The 16,979-nt window shown below is 52.9% G+C and overlaps 7 protein-coding genes across 7 annotated transcripts; 5 read left to right on the forward strand and 2 right to left on the reverse strand.

Annotated features, from left to right (window-relative positions):
• Positions 1-332: 332 nt before the first annotated feature.
• Positions 333-2,554, forward strand: PG994_013838 (uncharacterized protein; the record flags this gene model as incomplete). Its single annotated transcript, XM_066865247.1, has 4 exons — positions 333-921; positions 987-1,682; positions 1,871-2,201; positions 2,245-2,554. The coding sequence occupies 4 exons, from the start codon at positions 333-335 to the stop codon at positions 2,552-2,554; spliced, it is 1,926 nt and encodes a 641-aa protein (XP_066708376.1).
• A 3,911-nt stretch (positions 2,555-6,465) lies between these two features.
• Positions 6,466-7,613, forward strand: PG994_013839 (translation initiation factor eIF4E3; the record flags this gene model as incomplete). The annotated part of the gene is made up of 3 exons (XM_066865248.1): positions 6,466-6,509; positions 6,582-7,385; positions 7,445-7,613. 3 exons carry the CDS (start codon positions 6,466-6,468, stop codon positions 7,611-7,613), a joined length of 1,017 nt encoding a protein of 338 aa, XP_066708377.1.
• Positions 7,614-8,866: 1,253 nt separating this feature from the next.
• On the reverse strand, positions 8,867-10,882 carry PG994_013840 (uncharacterized protein; the record flags this gene model as incomplete). Its single annotated transcript, XM_066865249.1, has 3 exons — positions 8,867-9,282; positions 9,338-10,675; positions 10,735-10,882. The coding sequence occupies 3 exons, from the start codon at positions 10,880-10,882 to the stop codon at positions 8,867-8,869; spliced, it is 1,902 nt and encodes a 633-aa protein (XP_066708378.1).
• Positions 10,883-11,504: 622 nt separating this feature from the next.
• Positions 11,505-11,858, forward strand: PG994_013841 (uncharacterized protein; the record flags this gene model as incomplete). The annotated part of the gene is made up of 1 exon (XM_066865250.1): positions 11,505-11,858. One exon carries the CDS (start codon positions 11,505-11,507, stop codon positions 11,856-11,858), a length of 354 nt encoding a protein of 117 aa, XP_066708379.1.
• A 739-nt stretch (positions 11,859-12,597) lies between these two features.
• On the forward strand, positions 12,598-12,894 carry PG994_013842 (uncharacterized protein; the record flags this gene model as incomplete). Its single annotated transcript, XM_066865251.1, has 1 exon — positions 12,598-12,894. The coding sequence occupies one exon, from the start codon at positions 12,598-12,600 to the stop codon at positions 12,892-12,894; it is 297 nt and encodes a 98-aa protein (XP_066708380.1).
• Positions 12,895-14,149: 1,255 nt separating this feature from the next.
• Positions 14,150-15,071, forward strand: PG994_013843 (cytochrome P450- family 51 (sterol 14-demethylase); the record flags this gene model as incomplete). The annotated part of the gene is made up of 2 exons (XM_066865252.1): positions 14,150-14,635; positions 14,688-15,071. The coding sequence occupies 2 exons, from the start codon at positions 14,150-14,152 to the stop codon at positions 15,069-15,071; spliced, it is 870 nt and encodes a 289-aa protein (XP_066708381.1).
• A 586-nt stretch (positions 15,072-15,657) lies between these two features.
• Positions 15,658-16,818, reverse strand: PG994_013844 (amidohydrolase; the record flags this gene model as incomplete). The annotated part of the gene is made up of 1 exon (XM_066865253.1): positions 15,658-16,818. The coding sequence occupies one exon, from the start codon at positions 16,816-16,818 to the stop codon at positions 15,658-15,660; it is 1,161 nt and encodes a 386-aa protein (XP_066708382.1).
• Between the last annotated feature and the right edge of the window lie 161 nt (positions 16,819-16,979).

Here is a 16,979-nt window from a genome sequence, read left to right on the forward strand (position 1 = left end):
TCTGTTCATACTGGCCTCGGATGGGCTGCTATAGGTATTGGTGCACCCCAATACAGCGGATTTCAGGTGCAACGGCTCCCCAGCGGTCCCCTATCAAAACACCTTAGGTGTCCAGATAGCACAATCGTTGGAAAACATTACATAAGGCAGCTACATGTAGGTACCATCCCAGAGGAGTAATAGGTTACGTACCTGTGCAATGTGTGGGCCCCACCGCATGTTTGATTCTTGGTCAAAAATAAAATTCTGCTGTTGACTTTGCTCCCTCTCCTTCTTCCTCCCAACAACCTCGTCATCAGCCAGCCCAGAAACGTCAAAACTTCTGTATTGCGATGCCACCAAGAGGAACCTATCGCAGCGGTCGCCGGCCATCAAGAGGCGGCCGCCAAGGCCAACAAAGAAATAGAAACCCCAATGACAACAACGATGGTGTGCAAAACAGTGCGGCCTGTCAGGCCGTAGCACAACCACAAAAACCAGGTCAGTACTATGGCTATCCTCCATATCCCCATGGGTACGGTCCTTATGGACATCCCTACGACGGTGGATATGGATATGGATATGCCCAACCACCTTGGGGATACGGACAGCCTCCGCCCCCGGCGATGCAGGAGAACCCTAACGGGCAGGCGCTGGTATTCGCACCCCCTCCACCCCCAGCAATGCAGATGCACCCTTACGGACAGGCACCAGCATATGCACACTCTCCACAATCAGCTGCTGAAGTGACGAACCCGTATAAAGATACGGATCCTCGCTATGCAGAGTGGGAGCAGAATCGACCCTTCAGCTTCGGTCAAGGACAGTCGACTGGTTCCAAGCCAGCTCTGTCCAAGACCAAACCCAAGACCGCTAAGAACAAGCCCAGGGCCGATCGAGATGATATTGGAGATTATGACATGAACAAGCTGCCTGCAGCATGTTGGACGTGGCCTCCAAATCTCAAGGAAAGGCGGGCAATCTTATGTCGAAACTGCGGTGTTAAGCACCCCCTGAACTGTGTCGTGGTCCACTCGATCCAATCGGTAGACTACCAGGATGCACGTTTTGCGGGAGCCAAAAGCACATCATCGATGTCTGCACCCGTCTCAAGCAACAGCGCGAGCGTTCACAATGGATTTTATACTTGGCATGGAAATCTCGACAAGGTCTAGCTCCTCTTCGTATCCTGCAAGACTACTCAGGCGAAGTGGCCGGCGACGACGTCAAGAGACCAGTGCTAAACCCCGTGCTGGCTAAGGTCTGGGAGCGAGAAGTCGTATGTCTCGACCAGGCAGCCAAGCGTGATCCATATTGGAAGCGGTTCGAATGGAACATCAACACCACCATGCCGCTCGGCAACGTGGAAGTCGATTTGTTGCCAGTTGGCCCAACCATCCCTCCGAATGTGGTGAACAAGGGGCCACCCAGTTGGTATCAGGCCTACAGGAAGGATCCAATGCCGGACCACGGGTATTTTGCAGTTGACCCCTTGGATAAGTATCACAAATACGACGAGAGATGGGTCGTGTTTGAGAACTCAGAGAGGGTGCCAGCAGATACCGAGAAGTCCTGTGCAAAGTCCTTTCCAATGTTCCAAGACTCGGTTCTTACGTCTGTTGTTGTTAAGGCTGAGAAAAGGAGAGACCGAGACGACGATCAAGAGATGCCTGACAGACAGGATTTGGCAGCTAAAAAGCACCGTGGGGACCATTATAAGGACGTCTTAGCTGAAATAAAAAAAGGCTCAACCCCTTAGCCAAGCCTTCGAGGGTACCATCCCCTTTGACGGGGCTATCGAAGTAGACGACAAGACCCTGGCGGATGTTGTTGCCAAGGCGGATGCAATTCAGAATCCACTGAGCCAGTGCAACTAAGCCGTCAGCCGTAGTATTCAGCCGTGCCCCAGTTACAACGAGTGTCACCCACCAGACCAGATGGCATGTGACGAAGACTGTGGCAAATGCTGCGACACCAGACTTCGTCCTTCTCGTGATATTCTGGCGCGATGGTTTCGAGTGGGCTGTTGACAGGCTGGTCCGAGATCAGATCAACGCGAATCAGTGCAAAAGTGAACTGCAGGATCTCTTCTTAAGCAGATACATCGAGATGGGTGAGCTTGATGAAGACTTCAAGGTATCGATGTCACTGCTTCAGGCCCTCGTCACCCGAACCTTCAAACTCATTGCCCTGGACGAGGATCGGATCGTCCAGGAGATGAAGTAATGACTGAAGGGATTGATTTGGATGCGGAGAAGGTTAAAGACCTCGTCTTGTCGAGCAGGCCGAGAAAGCCATTGCTAAGAAGGGCAAGAAGGACCAGGAGCCACCCCGTCCTGCGGAAGAACAACTTTTCAAGTACGAGACATCTCCCGAGAACGAGGACTCTCACACGGAAGGAAACCCTTCCAAGGACGAGAAACCTGACGTGGTCGAAGAAGCTGGTGAGACTGCACAGCCTGCAGCGACCAACGAATCTCCAGAGGCTAGTGGTGCTCCTACGAGTACAGAGGACACATCTGGAGATACGCAACGCGAGGGGGGTGAAGACAGCAACGAGGCTGTAAACACCTAGATATAGTTTTGGATTAGATACCACAGTCCGAGAATAAACTATTTCGACCCAGAATTAACCTGACTTTACTTTTGCAGCTGCTCGTGACGTGATGTATTTATGCGAATCTCATTTTGATTCCCGGAGAAATTGCTACACTGTAGTAATACTGTCTTGTGCTGCTTGACCTGTGATCGATTCTCTTTGCGCTACGCCACGCCACTCCAACTTGGTCCGTCTCCTGACCCAGATAACTGCGAGCATTTACTGACACTCACTTTAGGCCATGCCCCGAAATCGATCTGACGACGACATCCCCGGCTCCCGAGATGATGCCACGACCGGAAGCCTAGACAAGGCGAGAATCCCGATACGCTGCGTAGACACAGCAGTATCTAGTGCTTACATCGGCTGCCGCCCGAGATTGCCAATTTATCGTGGAAGCAAGGCCCCTTGGATTAACATGCGCCTGATATCTCTATCGAGGACACAACGATGGATGCATGGCTAGCGGGACAGTTCACCTGGTCGGGAGGCAAGGTACACATGCTGCGAGATGTGATGTACTACGACAGGAATCGATGCCATGGGCTACAGCTATTGGTCCGCAATGAGCATTCGAAATACCAGAAAGGAAGAGAGACGAAGGGTCTAGTGGAAGCAAGCATACCATCCTTCATCGGCTTATCTTGTTCCCCTCGGCGCAGCACTCGAACAGAGCCTCGAGATACCATCACTGTAGGTGTTCCAGGTTCGAGACGCCCAGAAATGGGCGAATACCATGAAACTACATATCGGTACGTGCCAAGAAGATGTGGATGAATATATGATCATTAGGAAAGGGCAGACAGTTTGGGCAACATGGACTCTTCATATAAAAACAGATAAGACATAGGAGAAAGGCTTTGTCGATTAGACGATCATGAGAAATACTGCCGTTCCTCAGGGTTGTGTCCACTGCTAATTATTCTTCGTGTAGAAGCACGCCCAGCACAACCCTCTGTTGCAGACTGTTTCTTGTCTTCGGTGACGGCTTCGGTGGGTGTCTGCCTGTGTTAAATAGCGAGCACGAAGTCATACGATGGAGTGTCTCTTTTCGTTGTAATATGCGGTATCTGACCGAAGCTTTTGCATTCCAAGATCACACAGGCAGTCCTTCCTTCTACCAAAGGCCACGAGGCCGCCACGAATAAGCTCTCCTCGTTGAATGGCCCCGACGTTCTTGGGCTTCTCGGCTGTCAGAATTGCTTTCTTCAATGCTGTATGCGCGTAGTTGAAGAAATCCCACGACACCCTAAGCTGCCGTGTCGAACGCACTCACGAACAAATCCAAGACCGACGTACAACGACCAGGGCAACTATGACATGAGAACCTTCATCGATATGGGTCCTAAGCCCATCAGTCCCGAAACCTCGACTCAATCTATTTGTACGGCCTAACCTCTACGCGATGGGTGTCGATAGCAGCAGCCGAGAAGAATGGCTCTGCTTGGGACGACTCCGCCGTCTTTGATGTCGTCCGTATCCGCTCAAAGCCAAGAAGTTATAACCAATGGAGGCTGACCACCTGCCTTGGATGCGCGGGTCCTCGAGATGAGTAAAAACTAGACTGCTTCTTCATAGATCGACTGTCGGCTGGGAAAGCATTGGTTGGATAGCAAGTGCCTTGTCGCTGGCCGTCGTTGAACGAGCCACTAGATCCCATGAGATCGAGAATGCCGTAGTTTTGGATAGCAATATAGAGAAAAGGGTGAAGAAACGACCATGACTGCGTTGAATGTATTGTAAAGGTCTCACAACGATGAAGTATTTATCAAGCGAACGGAAATCAACGGTAGGGTAGGTTAGACTAAGGCAAAACACCAAGATTGCCAGAATCGTTGGCAATGAAAAGGCCCTAATATAGGACGACTTGTACATAGATGATTTAATCGTTTTAAGCCGATTGGAAATGTTCTTCTTACATAGCGGAGCGCTCTATCTTGGTAACTGGATATGAAGTAGAACTGTGAAGCGGGAATCGGCATGTTGGAGAGGTGAAGACTTGCTCCCCCTGTAATCGTGAGCAGAGTACGGAAACTGGTGCACCAAGATGGAAAGCATTGGCGAACATGTCTCGCGCAGCTGAGTGCACTCGGGGCTTTGAATATAGGAAGTAATATGCAAGTGTCTCCAGCACGGATGGGAAGTTGTTGGCTTCAATTGAGGAATCGATGCTAGACACGCAATAAGGACACTGCCCGCATCACGACCGCGGTCGGCAATAACCTGCACCCCGGAGAAAGACCAAGGTCAGCTTTTGAGCTGAGAAAAGGTCATCCACATAGTAGCACGGTTATAGCTCAGATATTGCCAAACTCCACAGGATCAACCTCGCCGACGCACTCCGTTTGGGAAGTGATGCGGGCTGAGCAGCTCGGATTACCAGAAAGTACAGTATCATCACGGCCATGAGCGACAAAAGAGCATATTGACTTACATACTTACAACACCACCCACGTCTTTATACGCTGCTGAAGCGAGGCGAGGGGTGTTGGCTACAGAGTTCTTCAGAATAGAATGTCCGGTTTTGCAGTAGGTCATCACCGCATCATGGAAGCCGCCCGAAGGGGCCCTCGTGATGATGGTTTTAAGCAATGGCTCGGAGGTCAATCTTGACACACTCATCGGAATTGCCAGCCGCGTGGAAAAATAACAAGGCAGGCTGGCAATGATTTGAGTTGGTGGTCTTGCATAATGAAGAAAGGGAAAGGAAGAAAAAAGAAGGGCCGGCCAGAAAACATTTTGTAGGCCGTGATGGGGACACGGTGGGGATTAGCCACAGATTTGCCGGCTAGTAGATTTTTTTTCCTGATAGAGGGTCTGGTTGGAGGGGCTACATGATACGAGCAAGAAGAGGGAAAAAACAAGACAGAAAAAGTTGTCAATTGGCCAGCTCTCCAGTGTCAGCCTCGTGATGACACACAGCGGCTGCTGCAGGCAAAGCCAGGTTTCCAGGGACCACAGGTGGGCTGTTTACCCCCACACGGGCAAAAGCAAGGAGGCTGATATGAGCCGTGAGTCTCGTTCTCTTTTGGTTAAGGTTAGGCTCTTAGTGGAGGGTAACAGTGCTCTGTGCCTGCAAACTGGGCCGGGCTGGTTACGTCTTCGGCTCAGCTGTAGTGTAATTGTAAGCCCGATAAGATAATGTAGGTACCGTAGTAGGTGACTTCACGCTACATGTACACAGCTTTGAGGCGAAATGCAGCCCAATCGATATTCGCTCTGTCTAGGTCTGCAGTAGGGAAGTCCCCGGTAAAATCGCAAGAGGATCATTGGTCTTTGGGCGACGGAGAGAGAACGTTTCCAGCAGTTTTGGGCTGGCCGGTACTTGCCAGCCAAAGGCTGTAACCGGCAAAGTACATCCCTAACCTGCCACACTAACCACCTGCCCTCCTAACGTTCCTCGAGCAAAATCTCCAGATCGAACCATCACTTTTTCTCCAGAGCTAAAGAAAGCATTCACAACCACCAGAAGACACCACACAACTGCACGATTCCGACTACATCGCCTCTTGATACCCAACAGCCTCATATACCCAGTCAACATTCTCATTGAATTCCGTCCAGGTCCCTCGCATCTCCCACTGCAACTGACATCATCCACCTACGCGACGCACACACACACATTCGTACACACCGTCACCACCACCCTTGCATACCCCCAGGGCTCTTGGCGAAAAACGCCATTTGCGAACGAGACTATCGTCACGGACACAGCCAGCCAGCCACGAGCTACCGAGTTGCATCTCGCTCTCCGACCGGCGATACCCTTGCTCAGAATTGCGAAGTTAGAATAGTTCGAAAGAGAGGTTTTCATGCTTTGGGGGACGAGTTGGATTCACTATTAAATCAAACCGCTTTTACAAACCCGCCATCGCCACTTTTTCCCCATGGATAACAAGAACTCCTCTTCCATCTGGAACCGCCGCCCCAAGTAAGTTCTGTCTTCCCGCGAGATTCGATCCCGGCGCTTTGTTTGGCTAACACGTCAATTTTGTGCGTTTAGTACTAGTAATCTTTCTCTATCGACGCCCCAGACCGACCCCTCCACCGCCGCTAGGGACTTCTCATCTCTATCTTCCGCCCGCCGCAATGGCGGGCCGACCTCATCCCACGGAAAGCCCAACCCCTTCTCGGCAACAACCTCGGGCAGCGGGCTAGCCTCTCCGACCGGCGGAGGCTCTAGTGCGTTCGGCTTGGGATCCGGTGCCTTTGCGTCGTTCGGCGCTGCTGGCAAGGGGCCTAAGACGCCTGGCAATCCCTTCGAGATGGCCATGGGCTCGGTTGGGGGTGGTAAGAAAACCCCCGCCACCGAGAAAACCTCGTCCGAAGCACTGAGATCTGTCTCCGGCAAAGCGGGCTCCGGACCGTCCCACCCTCTACGATACACCTGGTTCTTCTGGACGAGGCCGCCGATAAGCAAAGCCAATGGCCGAGTGGACTACGACAAGACCCTGCACCCCATGGCCAGGGTGACGACAGTGGAGGAGTTCTGGACCGTCCACCGACACCTAAAGCGACCCTCGGAGCTGCCCGTCGTAACGGATTACCACTTCTTCAAGGAGGGCATTCGCCCGATATGGGAGGACGATGAGAACAAGGAGGGTGGTAAGTGGACACTGCGGATGAAGAAGGGTGTCGCGGACCTATACTGGACGGAAACCATGATGGCCCTGATTGGGAACGCACTCTCGGACGGAAGCGAGGAGATGAACAATGCTATCAACGGAATGGTCCTGAGTGTGCGCAACGGCGAAGACATACTCAGCATCTGGACGTCTGGCACCGGTAGCATTGTTCTCAAGGTTCGGTATGTGTATACTACTCCATGCCCTTGCCACAACCTGGCTTCTAACTATGGGACTACAGGGACATGCTCAAGGCGTGGCTGAAGTGCCCCCAGAACACGATTATCGAATTCAAGAGCCACACGGACAGCATGACGCAGCGCGCGCAGATCGACGAGCAACGCCGCGAGAAAGCTGCCAACAACTATAGCAACGACAACAAGCGTGCTGGGGCTAGCAGGCAAGCCTAGGACGTTTTGCAGCTACACCCCTCCGCCGCGGTCAGCAAGATGACGTGGCGAAGTGCCCTGGACAACGGGGAAGACGACCTTGAATGGGCGAACGAACCCCTTGATGATGTTGAGTCATGACTTTTGACGACGATGATGGATTGCATGGTTGGATGTCGAGTCTAGCGTTGAGCAGCAGGGTTTAATTGTCGCTTGGTCCTTATTGTATGCCTTATCTGTACACTATGAAGCATTTGACCCTTGAAAGAAGGGAAGGGCATATGGGTTGGGCGTTGTCCGGGCCGAAAGAACCGTCTTCGCACCACGCTCGCAAATGAAGCGGGCGGCGGGAAACCGCTACCGACTATCTAGCACCAATCTGAAAAATATTGGCTGCGAAGATTAGCTGAATAACAGTCAATAGGCCCAAAATGTTCGCTTATTTATTCATGGTCGGGATGAGTGGCGATAGGAGACTAGGCAGACGAGGAATAGCTAGGGATAGGATAGCTCCACTAGCTACGGATGGAACTGCCTACGACGGCAGTTATAGTTACTACGACGCCTGTAGGACGTCCCATAGAGGCATCTGGAACTGCGAATCCGCAGGGTATTGCTAGTAGTTGTAAATAGGAACCAACGAGCCATTATGATGCATTCGCCTCGAGGTTATCTACAATACACCATTCTTATGCTCAGAGTAGGTCACATGCACAAAGTACACCATCTTGCAGGAAACGCCAAAATGGGTATCGTACATTATTCTGGGTTGGTGGACTAAGCCACACGAAACGTCATCTATGTCCATGATCATCAATGCCTGCAATGAACCCACGCAGAAGGTAGGAGTAGCCAGCGAAAACATTTCGCCTTCAATTTTGATCGGACAGGCTCTTTTCCCCCAATGCCCTCAAAACTCCACCAACGCCGGTTCTCAAAACCCCCTGACCAGTTCGCCCCACTCAGAACGAAAGGCGGCGGCTGCTGTTGTGGACTTATCCCGAACCGCTACAGAGCAGCAAGCCGTGACTGGGCTCGTGTGAGGCCACTGATGATGTATGATCTATAAAGTGACTGAACTCCGGTTCCGACTCTAAACAGGTGATTCTCCGATATGTCGGCGAAGGAGCAGATGGAATTTGACTGTGGTGATGCGTGTTCCACACAAGAATCTTGGCGTTAAGCTCGGTTCTGATCGCCATTCATCGTCAGATAGCTGTCGGGTATGCCAATGTTCTATACATCGATTGTTGTCAGGTGACGGACGACCGCTCTCACAGAGCATGTTCCGGTAGCAATGACCAATATCGCTCGGATTTCTTGCCGCCAGGCTTCGGGACGCGATGAGCCACTATCTCCAACGTAGCCCGGACCTGTGCTTTCGTACAAGACTTGAAGCGCTTTGACAACATGTCGATCATAGAGACTTTGGTCAGCATGCTGATGTCGTCACTAACGATGGCACGCTTGAAGTTGGCCAGCTCCGCAGCCGGGACCATGTCTTTGGGATCGACAGCGGCCGGGTTCGGAGGCGGAGGCATCGCCTTGCCTGCTGCGCCTGCCGAGTTCTTGTCGAAGGGAGACGACCGCACTGCAACAGAGGACGAAGTGGTCTCGATTTTGGCCGACTTGGGCTGTTCCCAATAGTCGGTCGCGAAGGGATCGATGCTGTGATGGTGGGGGAGGGAATCTAGTGGGGATTAGCGAGTGCGCTGCGGAACAGAAGGTTTCATTCACACGCTTACCGAGCAGAAACTCCATCCGGTACTTGTACACAGTTGGACATGGACCGGCTCGTTGCCGGTTCTCGAAGCAGATACCTGTGCTCTTTGGTTCTTCCTCGGGCAGGTGGGCTGTCCGTACAGCGACAGCATCCTCGGCGTCGTCAAGGAAGTCGGCCATCTCGTCATCGCCCTCATTGTCCTCCTCCTCCTCGTCGGCGTCATCTAGGTCTTCTCCTTCCTCCTCTTCCCATTCAGCTTCCGAGTCGTACTCATAGTTGAGCTTTGTGAGGACTCGGTGCGCCGGCTGCCGTGCAAGTTTGTGTAGCTCTTCGGGGTTGAAGGAGGTGACAGTTCCGACATATGCCGGCCGGACATCTTCGTAGAACGACACCAATTTGACAGGAATGCTACTGAGCTGCTTTTGTACATCGCTGAACCGGGCTTGTTGCGACTCCGTACGATCAGAGCTCTCAATTGGGTCACCGAGAAGTTCCGCCATGATCTTCCTGACACTTGGATGGATGACGCCACGCCCCAATGAAAGGCCGCTTAGGTGGAATGTTCGGACGGCGTCAAAGGGCTTGACGCTCTCTTCACCTCGCTGGCCGTAAATGTACTCGTCGAGTATCTTGGACTTGGCCGAGGCGGTCTCACTCGTCATCTGCGCAAAGCTCGGTTGCGCAAGGGTCATGCCGGATTTGACGAAGAAAGGCTGGAATAATCGCTCGTAGGGCAGCTTTTCGGGTTTTGCTTGTGTGACGGCCGGGCTTGGGTGTGCTGAGGGAGAAGGCTCCGGTTTGGCGACTGGTTGCTTAACAGGAGTGGATGGTCCATCAGCTTTCGGCTTGTTCTTGGCGAACATCATCGATAGGGTGGGTTGCTGGCGCCTCTTCTTTTCCTCCTCGGTCTTCTTCTTATCCTCCTCCTCCTGCTTCTTCTTACGCTGTGCCTCCTTCTCCGCTTCCTTTTCTTTCCGGGCGGCCTCTCTGGCGAATCTTGCCTTCTCCTTCTCGGCCTTCTCTTCCTCCCTCAGCCTGTCCTTCTCGGCTTTCTCCTCTTCCTTTTTCTGGCGCTTGGCGGCCCGTTCTTGCTCTTCGCGAACTTTGTCGGCTTGTACCTCGGCAGGTGTCCTCTTCTTCTTGGCAGGGGCACCAGTCGAAGCTGGAGCTTTCGTCGTCGATGGCGACTGAGCGTCGCTGACACCTTTTGTGGGGGGCGCCATAGTAGTGGGCGCGGGGGTGTGTTTGGGGGAAGGGGAATTGTGTGGCGAGGTATTGGATCCTCCGTCAGTGTTAGCTGAAGAGCTACTACTCATGGGCGGAGATGACAGCGGGCTTGACAAAGCAGTGTTGGGAGGTTCTGTAGATGAGGGGGTTAGGCATTAAAAGGGACGGTAGGGGTTTCTGCAGACGACTTACGGTCAAGCTCATTGACTGAGGCAGAAACTATAGGTTCCTTGACAGGTGTAGTTGCGGCATGGACGTCGACCTCGACGGCCCCCTCAGCATACTCGTCGTGACTACGCTTTCTGGAGGCAGCTTCCGACTCCTGGATGTTGGGTGACATATCAAATAGTGGCATTGAAGAAGCCCGTACAATGGAGCGCGAATATCCGCCTCCAGAGTGAACTGAAAATCGTGGGCATCAAGTCAGACCATTTAGGCAAGTAAGGATTGGATGGTGGGATGTTGAAGTTGGCGGAGATCGGGGGGCAAGGTATTCACAGCGAATTGGTGGTGTAGGTTCGATCTCGTTGCGTCGACAGCCACGGTTGGTGTAATGTGCCTTCAAACAAGTGGAAGCTTACAAGTCGATTATTCGGATTTGGGCAATTCGAAATATGGACGGAGAGTCAGGCGGGAACGAACGCGTTTCAATCAGGATGGATTCGAGGAAGTTGCTCCTGCGGCGGGCACATCACAGTGTCCAGACTTGGATTGATTGATTGATTGATTACAGGGAACGCAGGACTGAACGCGAAATAAAGTAGGGAAGGGCGCGTCGTTATGGCGTGGGTCGCGTTCAATGCGGGCGTGCATGGTCCGAGCTCGGTGCAAGGCGGGATAATGGGATAATAACTGGATAATTGCTCTGCATAAAACACATATAGGTCTGCGGACATAAAGACGACTTCGCGTGCCAAGACTTGCTATACAAGTTCTTACTGCACCTACCAATAGTACCAACCATGTCCCTCGTCGATTTCTGCGCTCACCAAATCGAACATAAATATGTCACAACGGGCTATAAGAATCAGCCAGTTGCGGAGCTCTACGGCAACTCAAGGACTCATGCCATACGGGTCGAAGGGCCAGTGGAGTCCGGCCTCTTGGATTATGCAAGAGAGGCCTTGCTTACCGGCATCGCCCAGGTAGCCCGGATCCGTGACAAGTACAAGGTCGAAGGTCACATACGGAAGCCTCTGTGCGGGTCAGTTCCGGACCACAGCACTTTGAAGGCGCTTTTGGCCCGTCTAGTTTGCCAGGTCGGGATTCATGACCATGCCGTGGATGATTCCTCGGACCGGCGGCAGAGCCTTTGACTCCTCCAAAACGAACTATGTATTAGTGTCTTCAATGAGCTTCGCAGCCTCTCGGTGTTGCAGTGTCTTCGCCAAGTACCCTAGCCCATGAAGAATGCCGTGTTTGTCATGATTATCTTCTTCGAGTCAACCGACACGCCGTACCAATTTGTTCGTCCAACCTGGACTGGTCCCACGAATCGAGAATGGTTATATTCTGCAATGTACCGAGGCTTTCTCGCCAGTTGAGACCATCTCTCATTTGCCCATCTGCACGTTGCGCATAGAGGCTTGCTGCGCTTGATGTGTATATGAGACCTGGAAGTTTCCCAGACTTCCGCACCTATTCAATTTTGCAGTATCTCACCCATTCTTGCCACATATCTGTCCAACTGGAAACCTGGTGGTACAGCACGACTGTCCGTACAGTCCGGTGAATGCCCATGCTACCCTCAGTTCGACCCTATCGATCACATCCTTCGGCTTGTAATGCACCCACTTCAGTAACAAAAAGCAGAAAGTGCAGCAGAACATGTCGGTTAACCCACCAAGCTAGATATACGAGGAAGGGCTGCAGCGTCGGCGGGATTTGTGGCTATCTGAGGGCACGGAAAACCCCGCAAGGCGATACAACGCCGCTTGACGACACCAACGACGACACCGAATTCACCCATGAAATCGAACTGTTTTCCGCTGTGACACCGAACGAACTCCGCTGTAGACACCCCGGCCGGGTCGACATTGATGCCACCAGCTCGGCATGCAAGTCGAGTCAGGCGGCGACGGATACCGGCATGGTGATGTGGAGCATCGGCGGAACTCCGACTCGGGATCGCCCAGCCGAGCCTTCTCCACTCTCGCCGGAGACTTTGACGGCGCCGTGTTTGCGGTGATCAGCGTTCTGTTGCTGCCCATCAACGATTGGAGCTTTGGCAGGCAGCTATCCACCAACTACGACGTGCCCGATTGCATGCGCCAGGAAGGCCGCCTATTCCACCGGGTCCGCCGCTCTGCTGTCACTCGTCACTCAGCTTCAATTCATGCCAAGTCTACCTAGCAGAAATTGCCATTTGGCTGGCACTGTTGGCACTCAGGAATTCAATTACCATAGCCGCGGCTGGGCAAAAATCCATCCAGAGTTCTTGTCGGTAGATACCGAGTACGAAGTTTCGATGTGGCTAGTCCGTCGACGATGAATACTTGGTTAATGCGCTGTGATAGGGGCCCGTTTCAATTGCTTGGCTCGCTTAAACTGGGGCTTTTTCTATAGGGAGGGTACGTACCTCTGATACGAATACGAACACGTCCCGACCTCCAGTAGGTATAGCCCAGAGGTATACAGAAATGAATACCTAGGCACTCGCATCTCTACGCAGTAAACAATGCTTGCCTATATTCCGCGGTACGAATACAGATATAGAGTGGTTTCACGCGGAAGCAACTTCCTACAAAAGAGGTATGAACACCTCCTTTCTAAATAAGCAACCAATTCCTGTTCAGCAGCACACCTCCCGGCTCCAACTGTTCTTTGATACGCGTCACAATGATATCTCTCATAGAGTTACAACAGGCATCGGTACTCCGTCATGCAGCCCATGGCCTTATTGGACTTGTTGCCTTCATTCTCTTCAACGCCTGCCGTCAAATCCTCTTCCGCCCCAAGACCGAGCCACCAGCCGTCTTCCATTGGATTCCCTACCTCGGAAATGCCGTTGCGTATGGTATGGACCCCGTTGGGTTCTTCCATAAGTACCGGGCAAAGGTGAGTTCTCGCAGAAGACAAGTTCTGGTCTTGGCCTTCTCTCTCTACTAACGCCTCACCTTCCACTAGTACGGTGATGTGTTCACCTTCACTCTTTTCGGTCGGAACATAACCTGCTACCTGGGCATCGAGGGTAATGACTTCATCCTCAACGGCAAGCTCCAGGACGTCAGCGCCGAGGAAATCTATGGCCGCTTACCATCCCCGTGTTTGGCAGCGATGTCGTCTACGACTGCCCCAACTCCAAGCTCATGGAACAGAAGAAGTTTGTCAAATTCGGTCTGACCCAGGCAGCCCTGGAAGCCCATGTACCCTTGATCGAAAACGAAGTCCTGGATTATATCAAATCAACCCCGGAGTGGAAGGGGACTTCAGGCGTTATCGACGTTACCACGGCCATGTCCGAAATTACACTGTTCACGGCAGCGCGGTCGCTGCAGGGAAGAGAAGTGCGACAAAAGTTAACTGCCGACTTCGCCAGGCTGTACCATGATCTGGACCTGGTAAGTACTTGCGATAACGTCCATCTCCCAAGCTCGTGCTGACAACGATGACCGACCAGGGCTTCTCTCCTATCAACTTCCTCTTCCCCGGTCTACCCCTGCCACGAAATCGCCGCCGAGACGCTGCCCATATCAAGATGCGAGCCGTCTACCTCGACATCATCAAAGAGCGCCGCAAGCACGATCTGGAGTCTGAGGAGGAACACGACATGATATGGAACCTCATGAATTGTAGCTACAAGAGCAGGACACCCATCCCCGACAAGGAAATTGCCCATATGATGATCACACTCCTCATGGGAGGCCAGCATTCGTCCTCGTCGGCCGGCTCATGGATCATGCTCCGCCTTGCAGCCCATCCTAACATCGCCGAAGAGCTCTTCCAAGAGCAGGTTCAGAATCTGGGACGAGGCAGCAAGGGCGGCCGCCTGCCGCCGCTTCAATACTCGGACCTGGACAAGCTTCCCCTCCTGCACAACGTGGTGAAGGAGACCCTGCGCCTGCACGGCTCGATCCACTCCATCCTCCGCAAGGTGAAGAGCCCGCTCCCGTCCCGGAACCCCCTACGTCATCGGCGCCGACAAGGTGCTACTGTCCTCGCCCATGGCGACCTCGACGAGCGAGGAGTTCTTCCGCGACGCCAAGACCTGGAACCCGCACCGCTGGGACAAGCCCGAGGAGGGAGTCGCCGCTGCGGTCGACGAAGAAGTGGTGGACTACGGATACGGCGCCACGACGTCGGGGTCCAGGAGCCCGTACCTCCCGTTCGGGGCCGGGCGCCATCGCTGCATCGGGGAGAAGTTTGCGTACCTGAACCTCGGCGTCATTGTCGGTACCCTGGTGCGCAACTTCGAGTTCTCCTCCATGGATGGACAGGAGGGCGTCGTGCCGCCTACGGACCACACCTCCATGTTTGCACGCCCGCCACAGCCTTCTTTCGTTCGTTGGACCCGACGGGAGTATGACTAAGGCCGATATTAGTAGCCATTGTCTTAATCAATCTTCAAACAAGACTGGTTATCTGGGCGTCAAGGGTACTGATAAGCTGGCTACCCCCTTGTACATTTAGAATTAATGCAGAAAACTAGACTATAAACAGAAGCATTTCGAGCGTCGATGTCAGGGTCGGCACCGTGTCAGTAGTATCAGTAGCGCTACTAGAGTTGGCAAGTTTAGTGTTTAGGTTTCCCTATACAAAACCTACTTAGTATGGACACAGTTAAAGTTCTTTTCGCTGCTACTTCGCCATGTAGCACCCGCTAGGTAGGTAATAAAATTCGAAGAGCGTTTTTGATAGATAGAACATTACAATCGACAGAATATGCACCGTGTGAGGTGTCAATATGTCCGTTCTTCGGTCGAGCGTACGCGCAGAAGGGGACGAAACCGAGCGCGAGCAAAGCCACACTCACTAGACACTTTGGCAGTTTTGGCAGTTAAACAGCCTTCGGGTGAGCCTTCGTGTGGCCAAGGACTACAAGTACCACAGCGAATTATTATTTTTCAATGCCGGACATGAGGACCGGGTGGAGATGAGCATTCATCATGTTTGCTTCTACAATAACGTTACGTCTTCGTCTTTCCCCGGCCACATGATCTGGCGCGTCGCTACAGGCTTTATATGGAATACCAGAGTGGCCACCGAGAAAGCAAATAGAAGTACAGTCATGATTGTCGCTACCCACTGGGTGGCATTCAACTGTAATTGCTGTCCGATATATTCCGTTCCCATGGTGAATCCCACGTTGGGGAAGATGATGCCCCACCACGCCAACGAAAAGCTCGTTTTGGGCTTGAAGTGTCCATTTTCGTAGGGCACCAACAGTGGAAGATTGGCTAACAGGCCTATAGCGAAAAGCCAAAAGCCAAAGAGCCACAGGAAGATGGACGCCCAGTCTACCACTATCTGAAGCACTTCCGGGGCACTCGGATGCTGTGCGAAATAACCAACTCCGGCCGGGATATACCGAGCACAGCCAATGAGCGAGACAATGGTAAAGCCGGCCGACCCCACCGGCATGAAAAGTACTGGACGCTGGGCTCTAGGCGGGAGCCCGTTGGCGAACAGGGAGCCGATGTACAGTGGCATATATGCGAGGCTCGCAGTCCAGCCGAGGCCTTGATAGGAGATGCCGGCCACGATGATGGGAAGTCTTTGATCTGGAGGCTGGGATTGGGCGATGGCCGAGGCAACGTTTCCGGTGAGCATGATATTGAATACCGTCAGAAAAACAGCTGGACTGAGTTGCAAAGGGTCGACTGATGCGTTCGCCATCAACAATACCAGCAGGGTCGATCCGAGTAACAGACTAATGGCTGCGTACATCCAGAACAATATCCGAATCACAACCACCAGCCAGTACCCGGTGTGGGGCTGGCCGAACCGCTGGATAGAGATGATGGACACGGCGACGGAGAGCAGGAAGGAGCCAAAGAAGAAGGGCTCGGGCGGCTTCGTCAGCGAACGGGGAAACATGGGTGGGTGGAGGACGAAGCGCGCGAGCATCGTCGAGCAGAAAAGAACAAAGAGAACCAGTTTCAGAATGAAGACGACGACACCAAGCGTCTGCAGCCCGTGGAATTGATGGGGCGTCTCGCTCAACAGGATGGCGATGCCTCCCGTGGACTGCGTGCAGGTGAAGTTGGCCCACGTGAAATGCGCAATGCGCTTCCCGGACACCGACGCGCCGTGATTCGTCCACCCGGCCTCGACCATCGCCTCCATCAGAAGACCGTAGGTTTTCTCGGTCGCCCATCGTGTTCAATGTGGCCATTCACGTCTTCATCACCACTTACGAGGCTTTGACGGCTTAAGAAGTCTAGCTTGTGGTTCCATGGCTGCGGATATATGATGCAACTGAATGCCACCTATATGTC

This window comes from Apiospora phragmitis (assembly GCF_038363925.1).
Source record: "Apiospora phragmitis strain CBS 135458 chromosome Unknown utg000013l:1.0-2965645.0:1.0-2969333.0, whole genome shotgun sequence".
NCBI classification, from domain to species: domain Eukaryota; kingdom Fungi; phylum Ascomycota; class Sordariomycetes; order Amphisphaeriales; family Apiosporaceae; genus Apiospora; species Apiospora phragmitis.